At 41.0% G+C, this 17,892-nt stretch overlaps 1 protein-coding gene across 1 annotated transcript; it reads right to left on the bottom strand.

Annotated features, from left to right (window-relative positions):
* Window positions 1-5: 5 nt before the first annotated feature.
* Window positions 6-16,759, bottom strand: ALOX12B (arachidonate 12-lipoxygenase, 12R type). Its single transcript, XM_051995750.1, has 15 exons — window positions 16,237-16,759; window positions 15,158-15,362; window positions 12,254-12,335; window positions 12,022-12,111; window positions 11,652-11,774; window positions 11,198-11,301; window positions 10,577-10,749; window positions 10,134-10,277; window positions 9,710-9,913; window positions 4,581-4,667; window positions 3,904-4,073; window positions 2,119-2,240; window positions 1,277-1,377; window positions 927-1,097; window positions 6-392 (listed from the first exon to the last, which is right to left on the bottom strand). The coding sequence occupies exons 1-15, from the start codon at window positions 16,381-16,383 to the stop codon at window positions 213-215; spliced, it is 2,103 nt and encodes a 700-aa protein (XP_051851710.1). The 5' UTR covers window positions 16,384-16,759; the 3' UTR covers window positions 6-212.
* Window positions 16,760-17,892: the final 1,133 nt, after the last annotated feature.

Genomic DNA, 17,892 nt, shown 5'->3' with positions numbered 1-17,892 from the left:
AAGTGTGTGTGTGTATGTGTTTAAGAACAGAGTTCAAGGTGTGTTGGATGGTACAAAGTAGGAATCCATAGAAGGGTAAATCATTTCTCCCTCAAAGGAAGATAGGTTTCCTAGTCCTCAAAAAGAATCAGGGCTGGAGACCCTGAATGGGATGTGTATCCTGTCCATACATGCATACATATGCATTACAGTTGGGGACCAGGAGAAAACATCTAGATAGAGATGCTGTTCTCAATTAAGGCAGGGTCTAGATAGTAGTAGCCAATGGGGAGAGTCTTGTTCCGTTCTCGGATGTTGCAGGAAATTTGGGTCAAACGCTCTTTCAAATTCTGGATGCTCTTCCATGGTGCTTCCTCAACAAAGTGAATGTCAGGAAAGTGACCCAGGGGTCTCTGTGAGTTGAAAAAAAAAGAGAAGGAAGTTATAGGGCCCAAACATCCAGTCTCCAACTCTGAGTTGAACTAAGCCTAGTACATGTTCTGTAGTCTCTTAACCTTACACATAGCAGAAGGTAGACAAGGTAGGTAGACACCTAGAGAGTGACACCTAAAGATATGACTTTTTATAAAAGCATTTTTTAAAAATACTGGTCAATCTTTTCCATGGCCTTACTTCATATAGTTATAAAAAAAAATAGAAACCAAGCAGATAGTAACATAAAGAGCACAAATTTTAAACCTGTCTGGGTTCTAGTTCTGCTCTACACATACACTGTAACTTATAGGTCCATTTGATGTCACCACTCAGCTCCCTCATTCATTCCTTCCAAAAGGCCTCCATAGGAAAGCTTCCTCAATCTTTTCTCCCCCATCCCCCACCAAATCTCTAGCTCCGTCCAATTTAATTCCTGAAAACTTCATGAATCTATATTTCACTTTCCCAGCCAGCATTCCTCCACTCAGCCTCCATCTTCCTTCCTTTGATACCTTGTCATCAGGTTCTTTACTAAGGGTCCAGAGCACAAGGAGCACAATGCATGAGGTTTTCACATCAGGCAGTGATTCCATAAAACTCTCTTCAGTGGTCAGCCCCTTCTCCTGCATGGGTGGGCACCTCATGGATGATGGGAAATTGGGCATCCAGCTTGTGTACTCTAGCTAAAGGTGAAGGAAAGAGAGGGGGATCTGTTATTAAAGTGAAAATCTCATTTCCAAATGACCGGTGGCTTACTCCACTATCAGAGTAATCCCTAGCATTATTCAGTTAGAGTCATGGGACTGGGAGCAGAAAAAAGTCTGTGAAGGAGTAGACAGACTTTGGGTCCCCTCCCCAATACCTGTCCTGTGTTGACAGCAGCATGCTTGGCTGAGCAAGTGTAGATGATAATAGTGACATAACGGATGAGCTCAGGCACTGTCTTTATGCAGGTGGGGAATCCTGGGAAAAGAATATGGGGTTATTTCCAAAAATCTCCACAATCTAATAACATTTTGTGTTTTAAACCTTATTTCATACTTCTCCCCTCTCTCTCCCTTCCCCCCATGCATTCTCTACAGAATTCCACCTGGATTATTCTCTGTCTTTTATCAGGTTCTAAGTTCCCTATATCTGAAATACTATCCTTTAAAACCTAATTTAAATGTCTCACTTTTTTTCTGGAAGCCTTCATTGATCTCCCCTATCAGTAACAATCTTTCACTTCAGAATTCATATTTTTATTCTTTATTCTGAATTTCTCTAATCACTCAATGTTGATGTCTTATTCTATTACCAGACTGTAAAAACAATAATTAATATAGGCTTGAAAAGTATTTTGCACATATTATCTGAGCTTCACAACTACCTTGTAAGATAAATGTCATGATCCCTATTTTATCAAGGAGGCTCAGAGAGGTCATGAATTTTAAATGGATCACACAGGATTCAGAACCTGAACCTACTGATTCTGAGACCAGCACAATCCACTCCCTCCAATTGAAGCGTATCTTATCTATATCTCCTGTATCTGCCCCAGGACCTAGGATAACTGCAAACAGTAGACCAAATAAATAAATAAGCATCTGTAGAATTGAAGTTAATCCCTTTCAGTAGCTTTCCCAGGATGTTTACTTTCTAGGATCCAGAAAGAAGTGGAGAGCTTGGGTTGGGGAGGAGAAAGCTGGGAATGGATTCCAGTACCTGAGCTCTCCCGACCCAGAAAACACTCGTTAAATATCTCCAGCACCCAAGCTTGTAGTTCGGTATCTCCTTCCACAGTAGCATCATTCTGGTAGTAATACTTGATGATCTCAGACACATACCTATAAAGGAGACAATTCAGGCCCAGAAGGAAAGATACTTCCCTATCTCAAGCTTAGGGGCCCCCCTATCCTTCCCCCCCACTCTCTGTCAAGTAGCACCCTCATTTCTCCAGGGACTGCCTCTCTTAATTTCTCTTAGGACCAATATTTGAAGAGTATTCAAAATCCTAGATAAGGTTTGAAAAGTGTGCCCCTTTTTGTCCTCTAGAAGGGGCTTTGAGCTTTTCCCACTCCCATGCCTTGGGAATTTGGCTGTGTGAAATAAACTTCCAAAGAGAAGGGATTTCCTAGGATAAAAAAATAAGTCTCTTTATTTAAAAAAATATATATATGTATATGTACATATATATATTAAAAGTATTAAGTAGTTACTTAGTTTGCCCTGCAGTGATGGTTCTGAGTAGGTAGTTGTAACAGGGGAAAACCCCTCACACTTGGGTCCAAAGTTCCAAGATTCATTTCCCTGCTCAGCTATTTACTATTTTTGCAAAATTAAGTAAGCATTAAATAAGACATTTAACTTCTCTGGGCCTCAGTTTCCTGCTCTACTTTAAAAAAGAAGTTTGGACTATCAGCAGGACTAAAAGAACTATGAACTCTTTCAGGGGGGTCAAAAATCTCCTCAGACTTTCTGACTCAAAAGGCCAAGACTCTCGAGATGTGTATAGAATAGAGACGGAACTCTTGGATTAAGTTGGGAAGACTGACCATGAGTACTGCCGGACAAAAGGTACAACACAAAGAGGTGCAAACAGATTTATAACTAGAACTTTAGAGCTGGGAGAAATGCTCAAAGATCATCTAATCCAGGAGCAGGAAACCTTTTTTTCTCCTGAGGGCCATCTGGATATTTATAACATCATTCATGGATCATACAAAATTATCAACTTAAAAGGTTAAAAATAGGTAGGGTGTTGTAGAAAGTTTTCAGCTCATCATTACCTGTGGTTGCCTTGGCAAGGCCAGACCACATGACATTCCCTATCCCTGATCTAAACCAATCCCATTCATTTTTACAGATGTGGGATCAAAAGCCCAGAGAGAAGGACCTTGTCCAAAGTTATACAAGAAGTTAGTAATAAATACTAATAATCCTGTATTCTAGTCCAATGCTCTTTTTTTTCCTTTCTTTCTTTTGCAACTGAATCTCTTTATCTAAACCAGGCTATAAATACAAGAGCCATTAGCAATCTAACAGACTTGGGAACTCAAGAAGCAAATACTGATTCTTAGACAGACTGGTAACTATCCCGCACTCCTCCATCTTTTGAAGACTCACCATAATTGCATTGGACTTAGTGTTCAGCCTCAGCCTCCCCACTAACAGGAATTATAAGTATGTCATACCATTTTCAGAGTCTGATGCTCTTTTTGCTCCACCAAAGCTCCTCTTATCTTAGAGGATATGCATATATATTTACATGTGATGATGTAGAATATAATTCAATAGACTTTTCACTTCCATTAGCTCCTGATAAAATGAATCAATCTTCATTTAAAATCAAACCCATATACAAGTTCTTTTTATGCAACTGTGACCTCCCTCATGCTTCTGCTATCTCCAATAACCCTACTACCCACATACCCCATCCTCTTCTACCTTTTCATCTTTTCAGCTCTTTTCGAACTTTATTTCTGTTTCCTTAGTTCTCCATCCACTCACGTCTCAAGAGCCTCCCACACGGCCAGACAGTCATCTCGATAATAGTATCGAGGCAGGTCCTGTACCCCACGACGGATGAAGTCATTGGGAAGGTAGAGATCCTCATATTTAGTCTCAGCAAGAGCTCTGCACATGACCTCAGCAAAACCTGCTAGTCCTAGAGACATTGCCTGGTGACAAGGAGCCAGATATGGGAACATGGCGCACACACAAAAATCCCTCCCATTATACCAACACACTCCTCCCCAGAGAAGCAGACAAAGGGAAATGGTGGGGACAGAACTTACCCTTTATACCCCTTCTCCTATGAAGAAATGGACAAGTAATCCCACCTTGGGACTCACCCTTAGTCAAGAACTTGCCACTTCCCCTCCCCTCCGCCACCATGAAACTCCAATCATCCCTACTCTTCTCCAGATGCTGCTCACAATCTTCCCATTCCTCTACTTTCTCTCTACTTTGAGATTCAGAACAGTTTTCTCTGCTGATTAGCCCCATTCATTCCTTCCACAAAACAGATGAAAAGTCTTTCCATCAATCTAACTTTAGTGTCTTTAACTGCTATAGACTTGGGAACTCAGAAGCAAAGTAAAGCTATCTAACCCAGAAAGTTTGGGGAAGTAGAAGAAAAGTAGGGGGGGAGTTCCGGAAATTCTGGGTAGGAAATTCCCCCTTACCCTGTCAGACAGGCCACCTTCATTCAGGAGGAGAGCACGACCAATGCTGTTGATCTGGATGGTGTATCGAGTGTGTGGGATGACGAGCTGAGGAGAGAATGGAGCAGATAGGATCAGAAAACAAACTGGGAGATAAGTGATTCAGAATTACTCATCTCACCCAGGCAGGAAAGACTCCTTTGTTGGTATCTCTACAGCAGAGCATTAGAAAAGCTTACCCAGAAGCCCTTTTCTCTCTCTTCCTATGCCTAGAAGGCAAGTCTTCCCACACCTCACCTCTGGGAAAATCTCCCTAAGAGTTCTAATTCCAATCCTCCTTGCCCACTAGGGAGATTTTTAGATACCTGTCCTTTGCCTTTGGGATTTCTCACATGCTGAGGGCTAGCTGAAAGAAACACTTGCTTTCTTGTATTTTCTCATGGGGAGGGAAGGTAAAGGGAACGGGTATTCATTAAGCAGTGCCAGGCACTGCATTAGAAGCACTATGCATATTGTTTCACTCTATAATCTGTCCAACTAGACCCTGTCTGAAACATAGACCTTGATGATCCTCCACTGCTCACATGGTTCCTTAAGCCTAAAATTTAAAATTCTCTTCCATCACTACTATCCCTACTTCTCACCCCTACCTTCTGTCTCCAATTTTTGAACTTCTACCTTCCTTTAGGGTCCTGATTAATCCCACCTCTTCCAATATAGCCTCTTTTGATATCACAGTTTGAAATGATCTTTTCTTTCTCTAGACTCCCACAGCAATTTGTGCCTATCTGATGCACTTAGCAGCTAAATTCTATATTGTATTTTAATTATTCACATATGAGTCTTTTCTCCTCTTAGATTCGTGAGGTTAGTGAATTTGCTCCATGTCTTATGCCTCTTTGTAAACCCCATAATCCCTAGTTCACAGTCTTTCAGTATTCCAAGGTTCTGTGATTTCATCAATGTAGGTACCACTAACACATGTCACAATCCCATAACATTTTAACATATTGTAGCCAAAAAATATGTCATCCAATGGCCAGTCTTTCAGTGATGAGATTCTCTAAGCAAGTCCTTGTATGGCAAGCTGTTGCCTAGCTAATGCTGAAAGTGGACCAATGTTCAATTGCTTTCTATTTGGAGTAACCTGTGTGAATCCAAGGGGTACTTCTATGTCATGATGAGTTGCCAGAGAAAGACATTTGTGGAGTAAGTTCCACAACTCTATATTCCATCTCTATGTCTCTCCCAATTCTAATCACCATCTTAATTACCTTTTGAATGTTTCAAATTAGATATCCCATAAATATGTCAAATTACCCAACTCATTATATTTATCCCTTGACCCTAACCCTTTTAAGAATTTCCAAGTTTTTATCCAGGGCAACACTATCCTTCCAGCCTCGCAGGTTCAAAACTTTGGCATAATCCCCATTCCTGACAGAAACTATTTCAACTCATCTCTTCTCTCTTCAAGTCTTTTATGCCTTCTTAATTTCCCCCACACTTTCCAAAGATATTATTACTTTACTGAAAAAACTGAGGCCATTATTTGTTGTGAGCTCTCACTTAATCTTAAAACTCCTTCATATAATTATCCATTTTCTCCTTCCCCCATGTTTCTAATAATTAGATGGTCCTTCTTCCTGCATCAACCCTTCCTCTTCTTGATTCCATACTCTCCAGTCTCCAGAAGATTGCCCCCTCAAGCATTCCTCCAATCTTTTCTCTCTAATCCACAGTCTCTATCTTCTGCTTCTATCTCTGTCTTTAAACATGCCCACATTTCCTCCATTCTTAATTTAAAAAATCCCCACTAGACTCTACTGTCTCTTCAAATTATTGTCCTATATCTTTCATTTCTTTAATTAATTTAATTAAACGATTTGGAAAGAGCTCCTATATTCATTGTCTCTATTTTCTCTTCTCTTCTCACTCATTCCTCAACCTTTTGCAATCTGGCTTCCATTTTCATCACTCAAGTGAAACCACTCTCTCCAAAGTTACCAAAGACCTCTTTAATGCCAAATATAATGGTCTTCTCTTGGTCCTCATTGTTCTTGACTTTTCTGCAGCAATTGATACAATTACCACTTCCTACTAAATAATCTGTCTTCCCTGGGCTTTTGTGATACTATTCTTTCCTGGTTCCCAACTCTACAGTTTAGTTACCAGTCTGATTGTATCATCTCAGAATCTTTTGCTGATTCATCATCTATATCATGTTCCTTAACTAAGAGTTTTCTCCAGTGTTCTGTCTTGGGCCCTGTTCTCTCTCTTAAACTCTCTCAGTGACTTATCAGCTCTCAAGTTTTGAAATTATTGACGGTAATATGATCTCTGTCCTCAACCAGTGTTTCCTACAAAAGTTACTCCCAATGATTACTTATCTATTGGACATTTTCAATTGTATGCCCTTGAATTATATCAAACTGTCCCAAAGAGAACTCATTATTTTCCCCTCTAGACCAATTCTTCTTCCAAACTTCCCAATTTCTATAGAATACATGAATAAATATTCTAATAATCTCCTAGATTCATAGCTTTGGCTTAAACCCCAACTCCTGACTATCTCTTGTACCCAATTAGTTAACCAAATCTACCCATTTTTACCTCCACATTTTTCACTCAACCCTTTCTGTATCCTAGTTCATCTCTCATAGTTTCACTAGTTTGCCTCTCATTTAGATCACTTCAATAACCTAACTAGTCCCTTTATTTCAAGTATCTCCTCACTCAAATACTCCATCCTTCACACAGTTGCCAAACAGATTTTCCTTAAGCAGAAATCTGATCATGTCATTCCTCTACTTAATAAATTTCAATGGCTCCCTATTGCACATAAGAAACAATATAATCTACTCTTTTTTGGGTTTTAAGATCCATAAAAATCTTGCTCCAATCTATCTTTGCCACATTGTTATACATTATTCTTATTCTTGAATTGTACAATCTGGTCAAACTGGCCTTTTTTCTGTTCCTCCCACACAACATTTTATCATCTCCCAACTTTCGCTTTTGTGGTGGTCATGCATTTCTAGAATACATTTTTTTTTATAGAATACTGTCTTCTAAGATCATGAATTCTGGAATTTTTTCATCCAATCATAATCTCTTATCATTCCATCATTCCCTATGCTTTACAACCCTTTCTTCTTCTTTGGCATTCTCTCCATAATCTCCACTCTCTAATTTTAGTTCTTTCCCAGGCTATCACTATTATATAGGCTATTTTTTCCCTTTCCTAATCTTGACCCTTTGGTATACTAATTTAACTCTAGACTATCTCCTGCTCACTAACCTATTGTCCCCTTGTTTTATCACTAAACATGTCTTGCTAAAGCTTAACTCTGAAGTACTTTTCTGCCAAATGACTCTTCTCTTCTATCCACAGATACTTGAATAGAAAAAAAAATCATAGTCATGCTAATTAGATCTACTCCAAATTTATGTTACATAATATTAGCTGGACTCTCACCTCAGGAAAGGAATGGTTTTAAAACAGCTAATAAATTCACTATCCAACTCACTACAATAGGTATTTTAAATCTTTTCATCTCCTGTCTGTCCCCAACTTTTCTGCTGAGGCCTTATACTGCACTAAAAATTACTAATCACCATTAGCCAAGGGTTCCCTTTTCCTCCTCCTTCTCATCTTGCATCTCTCAAATATCTTTTCCCACTATCTCCTACTTCATGAATATCTCTGAGGTGGTCATTCTCCTTGTCAAAGTAAATCTCTCTAGATATGTCAATGATCCCATCTTCATTAGTCTTCCCCAGTAGTTTGCCCCCATTTTCATCCTCACTTTCTCAATGATTTTCTTCCTCTTCCCTATATATTGGTTCCTTCCTTGATTCCTACAGAAATGTTCAGGTATCCCTCATACTTAAAAAAAAACAAAAACGTTCATTTGATCCATTCCCCACAAGTGATCTTCCAATATTTTTCCTTCTCTTCCTGACTAAGTTCTTTGAAAAAGTTAGCTACATTAGATGCCTCTCCCTCTTCTTCTCTCACTCCATTCTGAATCTTTTGCAATTAAACTTCCAACTTTATCATTCTACTGAGGACCTTTTCTAGGGTTACCAATGATTTCTTGTCGCAAATCTGATGGGTTTTTTGTCAACCCTAGTTTTTCTTACTCTTTCTGTAGCTTTTGACATTGTTGATAACTTTCTTCTGTATATTCTCTTCTCTTTAGGGTTTTTCTGTTTCTCCTCACACCTTTCTGACAATTCTCCAGTCTGCTTTGCTGGTCCTTGATCTAGATTATGACTACTAACCATGGATGTCACCTAAAGATCTGTTCTGGGCCTTGTCTTGTTTGGTTTTCTCATCAGCTTTTGTGGGTTCAATGATCATCTCTAAGTAGATGATTTACAGATCAATAGATCCTGCCTTAACTTCTCTCCTGGAGCTCCAATTCTACATCACCAGCAATCTTTTAGATATCTTGAACTGGGTGTCCCTTACTAACTCAAATTCAACATTACAAAACAGGAGTCTTAACTTTACTTAACATAATTTCTCCTTTTTGAGGGAAGAGAGTTAGCTAGGTGATTCAACAGATAGAGGGCTAGACCTGAAGGCAGGATGTCTGAGTTCAAATCCAGCCCCCAACACTAGCTGTGTGACATTTAATCTTTGTCTGCTCCTATTTCCGCCAGTATAAAATAGGTGAGTGGTGAGGATCAAAGACTATGTAAAGTACTTAGTCTAGTTTCTGGCCCATGATAGATATTTAATAAATACTTATTCCTTTCCTTCTTCTGAATTCCCTTAGCATTTCTTACACTTTTCAAATTTCAGCTCATTACTTTCTAAATGGAACATTTCCTGGTATTCCCAACTGTTAGTACCTTCTCTCTCAAACTATCTTGTACCTATTTTGTATATAATCTCTTTCTCTATATATATATGCATTTTGTCTCCCCTGATATAATGTAAGGTTCCTGAGGACAAGGTTTATTTCATTTCATAGCATTTGCCTCTGTGTCTGGCATATAGTACACATTTAAGAAATTCTGATTGATTGATTTATGAATTTTTGCTTGAATGAATGAATAAATGAGTTAATAAGGTTGCAACGAAGTTCAATTGTCTCCTAATAACTAATAAGAACAATGCGATTTCCTCATTTCCTGACCTTATAAAGTGGATGGCACATGGGCAATTGCCGAATGGTGGCCAGACAGAAGGCTTCTGCTACCAGGTGAGTCTCCAGTAGGTGAGAAATGGCTTCATGGCAGTAGAATTCAGCATAACGCACCCAGGTCTTGGCAAGGAGCCAATCCCACTCAGGGTCAGTGGGAAGGAAAATGGGGCTATCAGGGCCAGGAGTCTGACTGAGCTGGGAAATAGGAATGAGAATGGAGCATTAGTGATGGCCAGAAAGGTTGAAGCAGAGAAACAGAGATGGAGAGACAGAGAAAGAAAGAGAGGAGACAGACAGAGAGACAAAGACAGACTCAGAGACAAAGACAGCTGAGATGTCTACCACATATCCTTCTCATTCCTCACATCTATCCTTCCCATCCACAATTGTGTTTTCTCCCCATCCCATCAAGCACCTGAATAGCGATAGGCATCAAGTCCCCCTGTGGTCCACAGTGCAACAGGCAGAGTGGGGCACAATGGTATTGCTGCCTTCCATTAAGCTGTACAGCAGGGATGCCCTCTAGGATTTTGTAGTCTGCCAGGTAGATGTTTCCCTTCTGGTAGGAGAGGGAGGGAAAAAAAGAATTAGATTAGAAGTATGAGAGATGAGACAATATCCAAAGAGAACTCAGGGTTCAGAGTGAAGCTCAAGGGCCTTAAGGCAAGATAGACAGGATTCTGGTGATATAAATCTATACAAATAAGTAGAAAAGTGTCTTTACCTTCCATTTTGGTGATTCTTGAATTAGGGAGCAGGAAGAGAGATGGTGAAGGAGGATTTGGGGGGGAGGGAGATGGTCAAAACTGCATCAGCAATAAGGGAAGAGACTATGAAGAATTAGGATGAAGTAATCACCTCCAATTCAGCCTGCAGGCAGGTGTCTTCCCCCAGGGATGGGGCCACCATGTCATCAGTCACAGGGAATTTCTCTGGGAGGCAGAGGCAACGTTTCAGCAGACCAGGATTGATGCCATTGAGGTATTGATAGCCAAAGAATTGATCCTCCTTCCAGTGATTATATACATACTCTGGGGAAACAGGAATGTGCTCAGGGAGGCAGGGAGAAGCATAGAGATAGTTAGAGAGGGACATGGGACAAAGACAAAGAAAGAGGTTATTCAGCAAGGAGAGATACAAGAGACACTAAGACAGAAAAAGAGATACAGGAGAAGAAAAATTATAGGGTAACACTAGCAGAAGCTACTAACTAGCAGAAGCTCTAACCAAAAGCTCTTCTACCATAGCTGAGTGAGGGATTCCTGCATCTAATTAACATCTCCAGAATCTGACTCCATCTGGTTTCTTTCTCTGTTAGATGCCAAGACTGTTGAGATTTATTGGGGCACAATTTCCTCCCTGCTTATAACTCTTCCAACATGTTACTCCTTCACTCTCTGTTTCTCTGTGTGTGTGTATGTGTCTCTCTCTTCTCTTTCTTTTTGTCTTACTGTTTCAGTCTTTTTATTCTTTCCATACCAGAGATGGCAGTCTTGGTGGCAGGGAAGATCTTGCGGATTTCCTTTAGCCTTTTCCATGACCTCTTCTCATCTAACAGTCCCCGAAGTTTCATTCCCAAGGACCTGGGAAAAGAAATGGAGAAGAAGAAGGAGACATTGTTTCTCTCTCTCTCCCCCTCTCCTCTTCTCTCTGTCTTTGTCCCTCTCTATGTCTCTCTCTGTCTTTGTCTCTCTGTCTCTCTCTTCCCTTGCTTCCCCATTTTCCCTAATCCAGTGTATATAGCTGTCTCTACTTTTCTTTCCCCTTCTCCCTGCTTTTAAGTATCTTTAAAACTATTAAAACGATTAGAAAGTCAAGAAGAGAGCCAAGATGACAAAACAAGAGAGTGGACCTGAAGTGATTCCTTCTACAGGTTCCAAAACTTTCCCCAATCCTGACTTTTCCTCTCCTTTGCTCCCCCTTCCCAACTCACGCTGGTCCCAAGCGGAGGAAAAAGGAGGCTGTCTTGATAGCAGAAAATCTTAGATTTGAGTTCAGGAACTTGGTGGCTTTAATATTGATGAGAATTGGAAATCCTGGGATGTAGCCATTCCATCTATGGAGAGAAAGGAGAGCCAAGGACTGAAGAACAAGATGTTTGGATTTCAGAAGTGGAAATAGGAACCAAACATAAGATAGGACCCAGGTTAAGTTGGTTTGGAGCATGGAACTTGGAGCCATATGTATGGGTCACGGGTAGAGAAAAGATTAAGGGCTAAGTGGGATAGACAGTAGGAATCCCAAGAATGGCAGACCTAGAATAGGGCCATGGACCCTATATTTATATATGTGCTAGTTCTTACTCTGGCCGATCAGGGTTACGATGCCGAACAGGGGGATGGTAACTGGGAATGTGCACATAGTTTGGAAGTCCAGGAACAAAGACTCTCCAGCTAAAAAGAGAAGAGAGACCTTGGGCTAGATTACCTGAATTTTGTCATTACAAGTCAGCAAGCATTAAACTTGACCATAAGGGGAGGAAGCATGGACCCTCCTCCTCTATAAGTCCCACTTAAGTTTCCATAATGTTCTTACCGATAGAAGTCTTGTTTGGCTCTAAGCTCTTCCTGACGATGGGTCAACAGAATAGGGAGGTTTTCATCTAATACTGTCTTCCCTGTAAGAACATGGAAATGGGGTTGGCCATCTGATCTCTTTACTGCCAATACTAGGATTTATCTCCCTTTAACTCCTGTCCCCAACAGGGGATCTAAGCACTGATTCCTTTGGGAAAACTTCCTGATTCTACTGACAGAAATTCTTGCAATAGGACAACAGAATGATTTGGGGAAGGATTCTTGCCAACTTGCTAGCCAAATGCATTGTCCCAGAATTTTTGTTGTTATTCTGTCACTTCTGACTTTTATAACCCTACTTGGGGTTTTCTTGACAAAAATACTGGAGTAGTTTGCCATTTCTGTCTTCAGCTCATTTTACAGATGAGGAAACTAAGGCAAGTAGGGGTCCTACAGTAAGTATCTCCTTGATTCTGGGTCCTACAGTAAGTATCTCCTTGATTTTAAGCCTGACACTCTATCCACTGCACCACCTAGTTGCCCCATGAGGGTTGATAGCATATTTCATATCAATAGCAGTAGGGATAGCCTCCAGGAGGGACAATTCTCTGGAAACCCCAGGCTTGAGCAGGAGAATTTAGATACGAGGTGGGAAGAAAGGGCTCTAATAGGAACAGAGATTCCTGTGAAAGAAAGCTCTATTATTTAAGATCTAGAAGGAAAGATCTGAGAGGCTATAGGAGGAGATCTCAAGGGAAAAGTGTTCTGTCTGTCCTTTTTCAAGTCAGATTAAGCTTTATTCCACCACTTCCCTACTCAAGGCTAGTTTCATTGAAATCTAGCATGGCTATTTTAATCTTTTTCCCTCTAAGGGGATATAGGACTGAATGATGCTTTTCCCTTTCTTTCTTAAACCATGTAGAATCCCCCTCATCGGCAGCACATCTTTACTCCCCTTGAAAGTCCCTCCCATCCCTTTATGTTTCCTCCCTAGGGCAGGAACCAGGCTAGCCAGAGTATTCACCTGATGACTCAAATCTGTGTCCTGGTATTACAGGAGCCAGCCCTGCCAAGCTTCATTCTTTTCCTGACACCCAAGTCCTGGACTGATCCTGCCTAGTACTCTGCTTCCATGACAGACTGCCTTATCTCTAATCCTAATAAGAACTTCTGAAAAAGATATACAATCAAAGACACACTTCTTTTTCTCTTTTTTCTTCTTCCTTAATGTCAGGAAGGTGCCCCTTTCCTTCTATCTTCAGCAGGCTCCACTTCCACCTCACTATCTGATTTTCAGAGGGAAAGGAAAAAGGTTCTGATGGGAACAAAAAATGGAATCTAGAACTCTTCAGGGACAGGAGATGTGAAACAAGGAGGCCAAGGGCCTTGACAAATGAAGCATCTCACAGGAATGAGAATGACCCTTAGGAAACTCTTCAGGAGTTACAACCTAGCCTACCTCGTGAGAGCACCAGGGTAGCCTGTGGTAGGAACAAGATGTATCTTGTTCCATCATAGACAACATAAAGCATCATTTACTTAGAGAATATCTGATCCAATCCATTCATTTTATAGAAAACTGAGCTCCAATAGAGAAATGATGACCAAGGTCACCCCAAGAATAACTATGAGAGCCCAACTCTTCTGATTTTCTATCTTCTTGCCATCAAAAAAGTCCTTTCACAGCCCACTCCCCAGCAGTTAGAGCCATCTTTCTTCAGTGGGCTTCAGGTCAAACAAGAGTGATAGACAAACTGGCAACAATAATAGGGTTGAATTGAGAACTTGCTTGCTCTGGAATTAGACCTTGCTTTTCCAAAGTTCTGAGTGGAGAAATACAATTTGGGATGAAAGAGACTGATAGAGCATCCTAATCCCTAATGATTACATTGATCTGGTGTCAGTTATTCCTGCCTGAGCTTTTCTGAGAAACTTTGGGAGCTAGCAATTAAAAGTTCACTGTAAGTCCCAGAAATAGAACTGGGGAATACTCTTGCTAACACTTGGAGGCAAGTGCTTCTAATGCTTCTAATAGCACTAGAAGGATAAAGGATAACTAGATTAACTGAATATCCCCCAAGAACACCAGTACACCCCAGAGCCCAGCATTTTCAACCTACTAAGCCATACTAAGTGCCCCAGTTAACTAGTCATTTGAATAGAAAAGTGAATGTTGGCAGAGAAAATCAATGGGATTTTACTCCAGGGATCTAGGATTGTTCCCCCAACTAGAGTTCTATATAGTCTAAATGGTAGCAAGGCAGTCTTAAGAAGAAGGGGCTTGTTAGGGCAGGGGCCATCTGAATAAGATCTGAATAAGATATCCTTTAGAAATACTAAGGATTGGCCTTAATGGCCAATGGAAGAGTGGCCTATGGAAATATAGGAAATTTCCTAGGACTAGATGAACAATGTATTCCCCAAAACCAATAGAAACAAAGGAGATGTTAAAAATCATCTGATATAATCTCTTCTTCTTTTTTTTTTTTAATAGAGGCATAATAGAGTGATAGATCACTAAATTTTTGTCAGGACTACCTGACTAGCTATGTGACCATAGACAAATCATTTAATCCTACATGCTTTATTAGTTAACTATAAAATGGGGATAACAATATCTACCTCCCAGGGTTGTTATGAGGATCAAATGGGGTAACGATTGTAAAGTGCTTAGCACATGCCTAGCACATTTTGGGTACTTAATGATCTCTATAGCTCCCCCCTCTCTCTTTAAAACCCAAAACAGGGAGGAGACTTGCCCAGAGTCACATAGCAAATTAAGTAATAAGAAGATTCCCTATAACCATGAAAGCATACCCTGTAAGAGTAATAGAGCACTCTAGGTGCTCATCTTGGTATGGGAGTCACAGGGTGTCACAAAGGAGGGGCAGTGGGATGTCACGTTAGGTGTGGTGTCCCCCACCTGTGCCCTCTCGAAGCTCCAACGTCTCATAGCCATCTATCCATTGGTAGACAGGGAAGTGGTAGGTGATGCATGCAGGAGTGCAGATCTGAACATAGTTGCAGTACCAGGAGTTCTTAGGGAAGAAGGTGGAACGCTCCTTGTGAAGGCGGATGAGAATGAGCTCCCCCAGGTCCTGATCACACTGGATGGTGTACCTATCAATCTGGAGGGGAGGAGGCAGAGGCATGAGGTCTTCCCAGGCAGCTACAAGATCTTACTGCTCCATCACCCACCTTCAACAGAACAGCTTCTTTGCCTGTTTCCCTTCATTCCCTCAAAGACAGAAGGAGCTGAGTTTTCAGAAACCATTCGGAATGCCCAGCAACCAAGCAGGAGTTTTATTTAACTCCATCTCAAGTTCCCAAAAAAACCAAAACAAATTGATATTTAAACATTACTGATGCATCTTTTTAATATGTAGAAGGGAGAGAGAATTGAGAAGAGGAAAAGAGAGGGAAATGGAATAAGAGAAGGAAAAAGAGTGGCATTGCAGAGAAATTTAAAGGAAGGAGAAAGCTTGAGGAAAAAAAGAAAGAATTTGGGAAATGCAGACATTTAGGAAAAGTAAGAAGGAGGAAAAAGTTGAAGAAAGGGAAAAAATCAGGGAAAAGAAAAGGTCTAAATAGATGGATGGGGAAAGGGAAAGGAATAAAGATTTAGGACTACCATTAGTATCAAATGACTAGTTCAAAGTTAACATACTCCCTAATTACCCTATGGCCCTCCCCAATCTTTCTCTATTTCAGTTCCCTCCTTCCCTTTTCAAATTAAACCCCTATTTATCCTTTACGGAGTCATTTTTATTTTCTTATATATTCACTATATACAATAGACCAAATGACCAAAAATCTATTTTAAAGTGAACATAAATGTATTGTTAAAATCCTGTCTTCTCAATGCTGATTTCTTTTCCTTCTTTCTTTCCTTCCTTCCTTCCTTCCTTCCTTCCCTCCTCTCCTTCCTTCCTTGTTTCCATCCTTCCTTCCTTTCTTCTTTGTTTCCATCCTTCCCTCCTCCACAACAGCCTCCCCACTCACTGATCCAGAGGCAAAATCTCTCCCAAAATGATCCAGCCGTTGCTTGTGGCTCTCTCCCAAAGTTCCCACCATGGTCAGTGAGATGCAATCAAACGTCCCAGACATCAGGTCTTTGCCTGTGGCCACCCTGACTTTGTAGGTGACCATAGTGGGGATGGAATCAGTAGCAGGGGACAAGAGGGGCAGGGGACTGGCGTCAGTCACTTGGAAATGAAAGATCCAGACTGGGAGCAAGAGATAACAGGCTTCCTAGGAGTGGTGTCGTCCTTAGAGCAGTCAGGAAACCTTCTCTGTCTACAGAGAGGACTGGATGATTTTTCTCAGAATCTGTGATCCAATAAAGAGTATGGTCTTCTTGGCAGGACTCAGAATCCAGGAATGATGTTGGTTGATGCCTCAGATCTGAATAGACAGAAATGATCTATCTCCTCAATGGAGATGTTCTGGGATCTGGTGATAGTAGACCTCTGAATTTTAGAAGATCTCTCCAGCTCTCAACTCTCCTTAGGAGCTGTGGTTTGGAGGAGGCTATGAGTCTTTCTGTCTGGTCGAGTCAGAGGGCGGGCAGGGATGGGTACCAAGAGCCCCTCCCTATATTGCCATGTCTTCCAGGGTGGGTGGGGAAGCCAGTTGAGCTTGAGTCTTAGGCCTTCAGGGAAATGTGCATTTGTCTGTGTGTTTATTGGGGGGGGGTAGTAGAGATTGGGTGGGGCACCCCGATTTTTATCAGATTAATAACCTCCTTTCTTAGCCTGCCCTGGGCAATTAAGGGAGAAGGAAGAAGTAGGGAGAGGTGACCTGCATTGGCTCTGAAGTTTGCCTAGATTGCCTGAAGTTATTCCTGGGTTGGAGGGCACCTCAGGGGAGTGGGGCAGAGAAAGATGATAGTTGACTGGCTATACACTAGTATGGGGAGGGAACACTGGAAAAGAAGATGGGAAAAACTCTCACCTTTACATGAGAGAAGAGAAGGAAAAACCATCCATAGTATTTTCTTTACTATACTGGCTATGTCTAGATACCCAAAGAAGCCTCTGAAGATGGAAAAGGATAGACTAAGAGGAAGGGATGGAGTACCAAATAAGAATGGAGATATGGCTAGACTGGGGAGCTGGGAATAAAAAGATCAAATGATTTTAGAACTGAAAGGCACCTTTGGACTTATTCCAACCTGCCCACATTAGAGGAGGAAAAAATGGTAACATTTGCTCAAAGTCACACAACTAGTAAATAAGAGGTTCTCAACTCAGTTTTATTGATCCCCAAATCCAGTACTAATTTATTATAGCTGCCTAAAATCCTGCTTTTTACTCTGGATCCAAGTTAACATTTGAGTCAAAGGAAGATGGAGAGAGAAACACACTGCTGTGCCCTCGACTATTTCTACCCTTTTTCTGTCTGTGACTACTAGCCAGTGCTTTGGAACTAGGAAATGCTAATGTTAAAGAGTTTTGACAGACCTTTGTAAGGGACACCACTGGAGGGAGGAGCAATGCCAATGCCCAGAGTCTTCCTAGAGTGATTACCTCTGTGTTATCTTGTGCTTCTCCCACTTCCCCTCCTGCACTAGTACTATAATGACGCTCAGGGAAGGGGTTAGGGGTTTGGTTGACTTTGAAGAGTTGGCCTAAGATTAGAATTTAAGGGTAAAATTAA

This window comes from Antechinus flavipes, chromosome 4 (genome assembly GCF_016432865.1).
Source record: "Antechinus flavipes isolate AdamAnt ecotype Samford, QLD, Australia chromosome 4, AdamAnt_v2, whole genome shotgun sequence".
Taxonomy (NCBI): domain Eukaryota; kingdom Metazoa; phylum Chordata; class Mammalia; order Dasyuromorphia; family Dasyuridae; genus Antechinus; species Antechinus flavipes.
The sequence above is the reverse complement of the archived record's forward strand: the minus strand, read 5'-3'. Positions and strand labels throughout refer to the sequence as shown.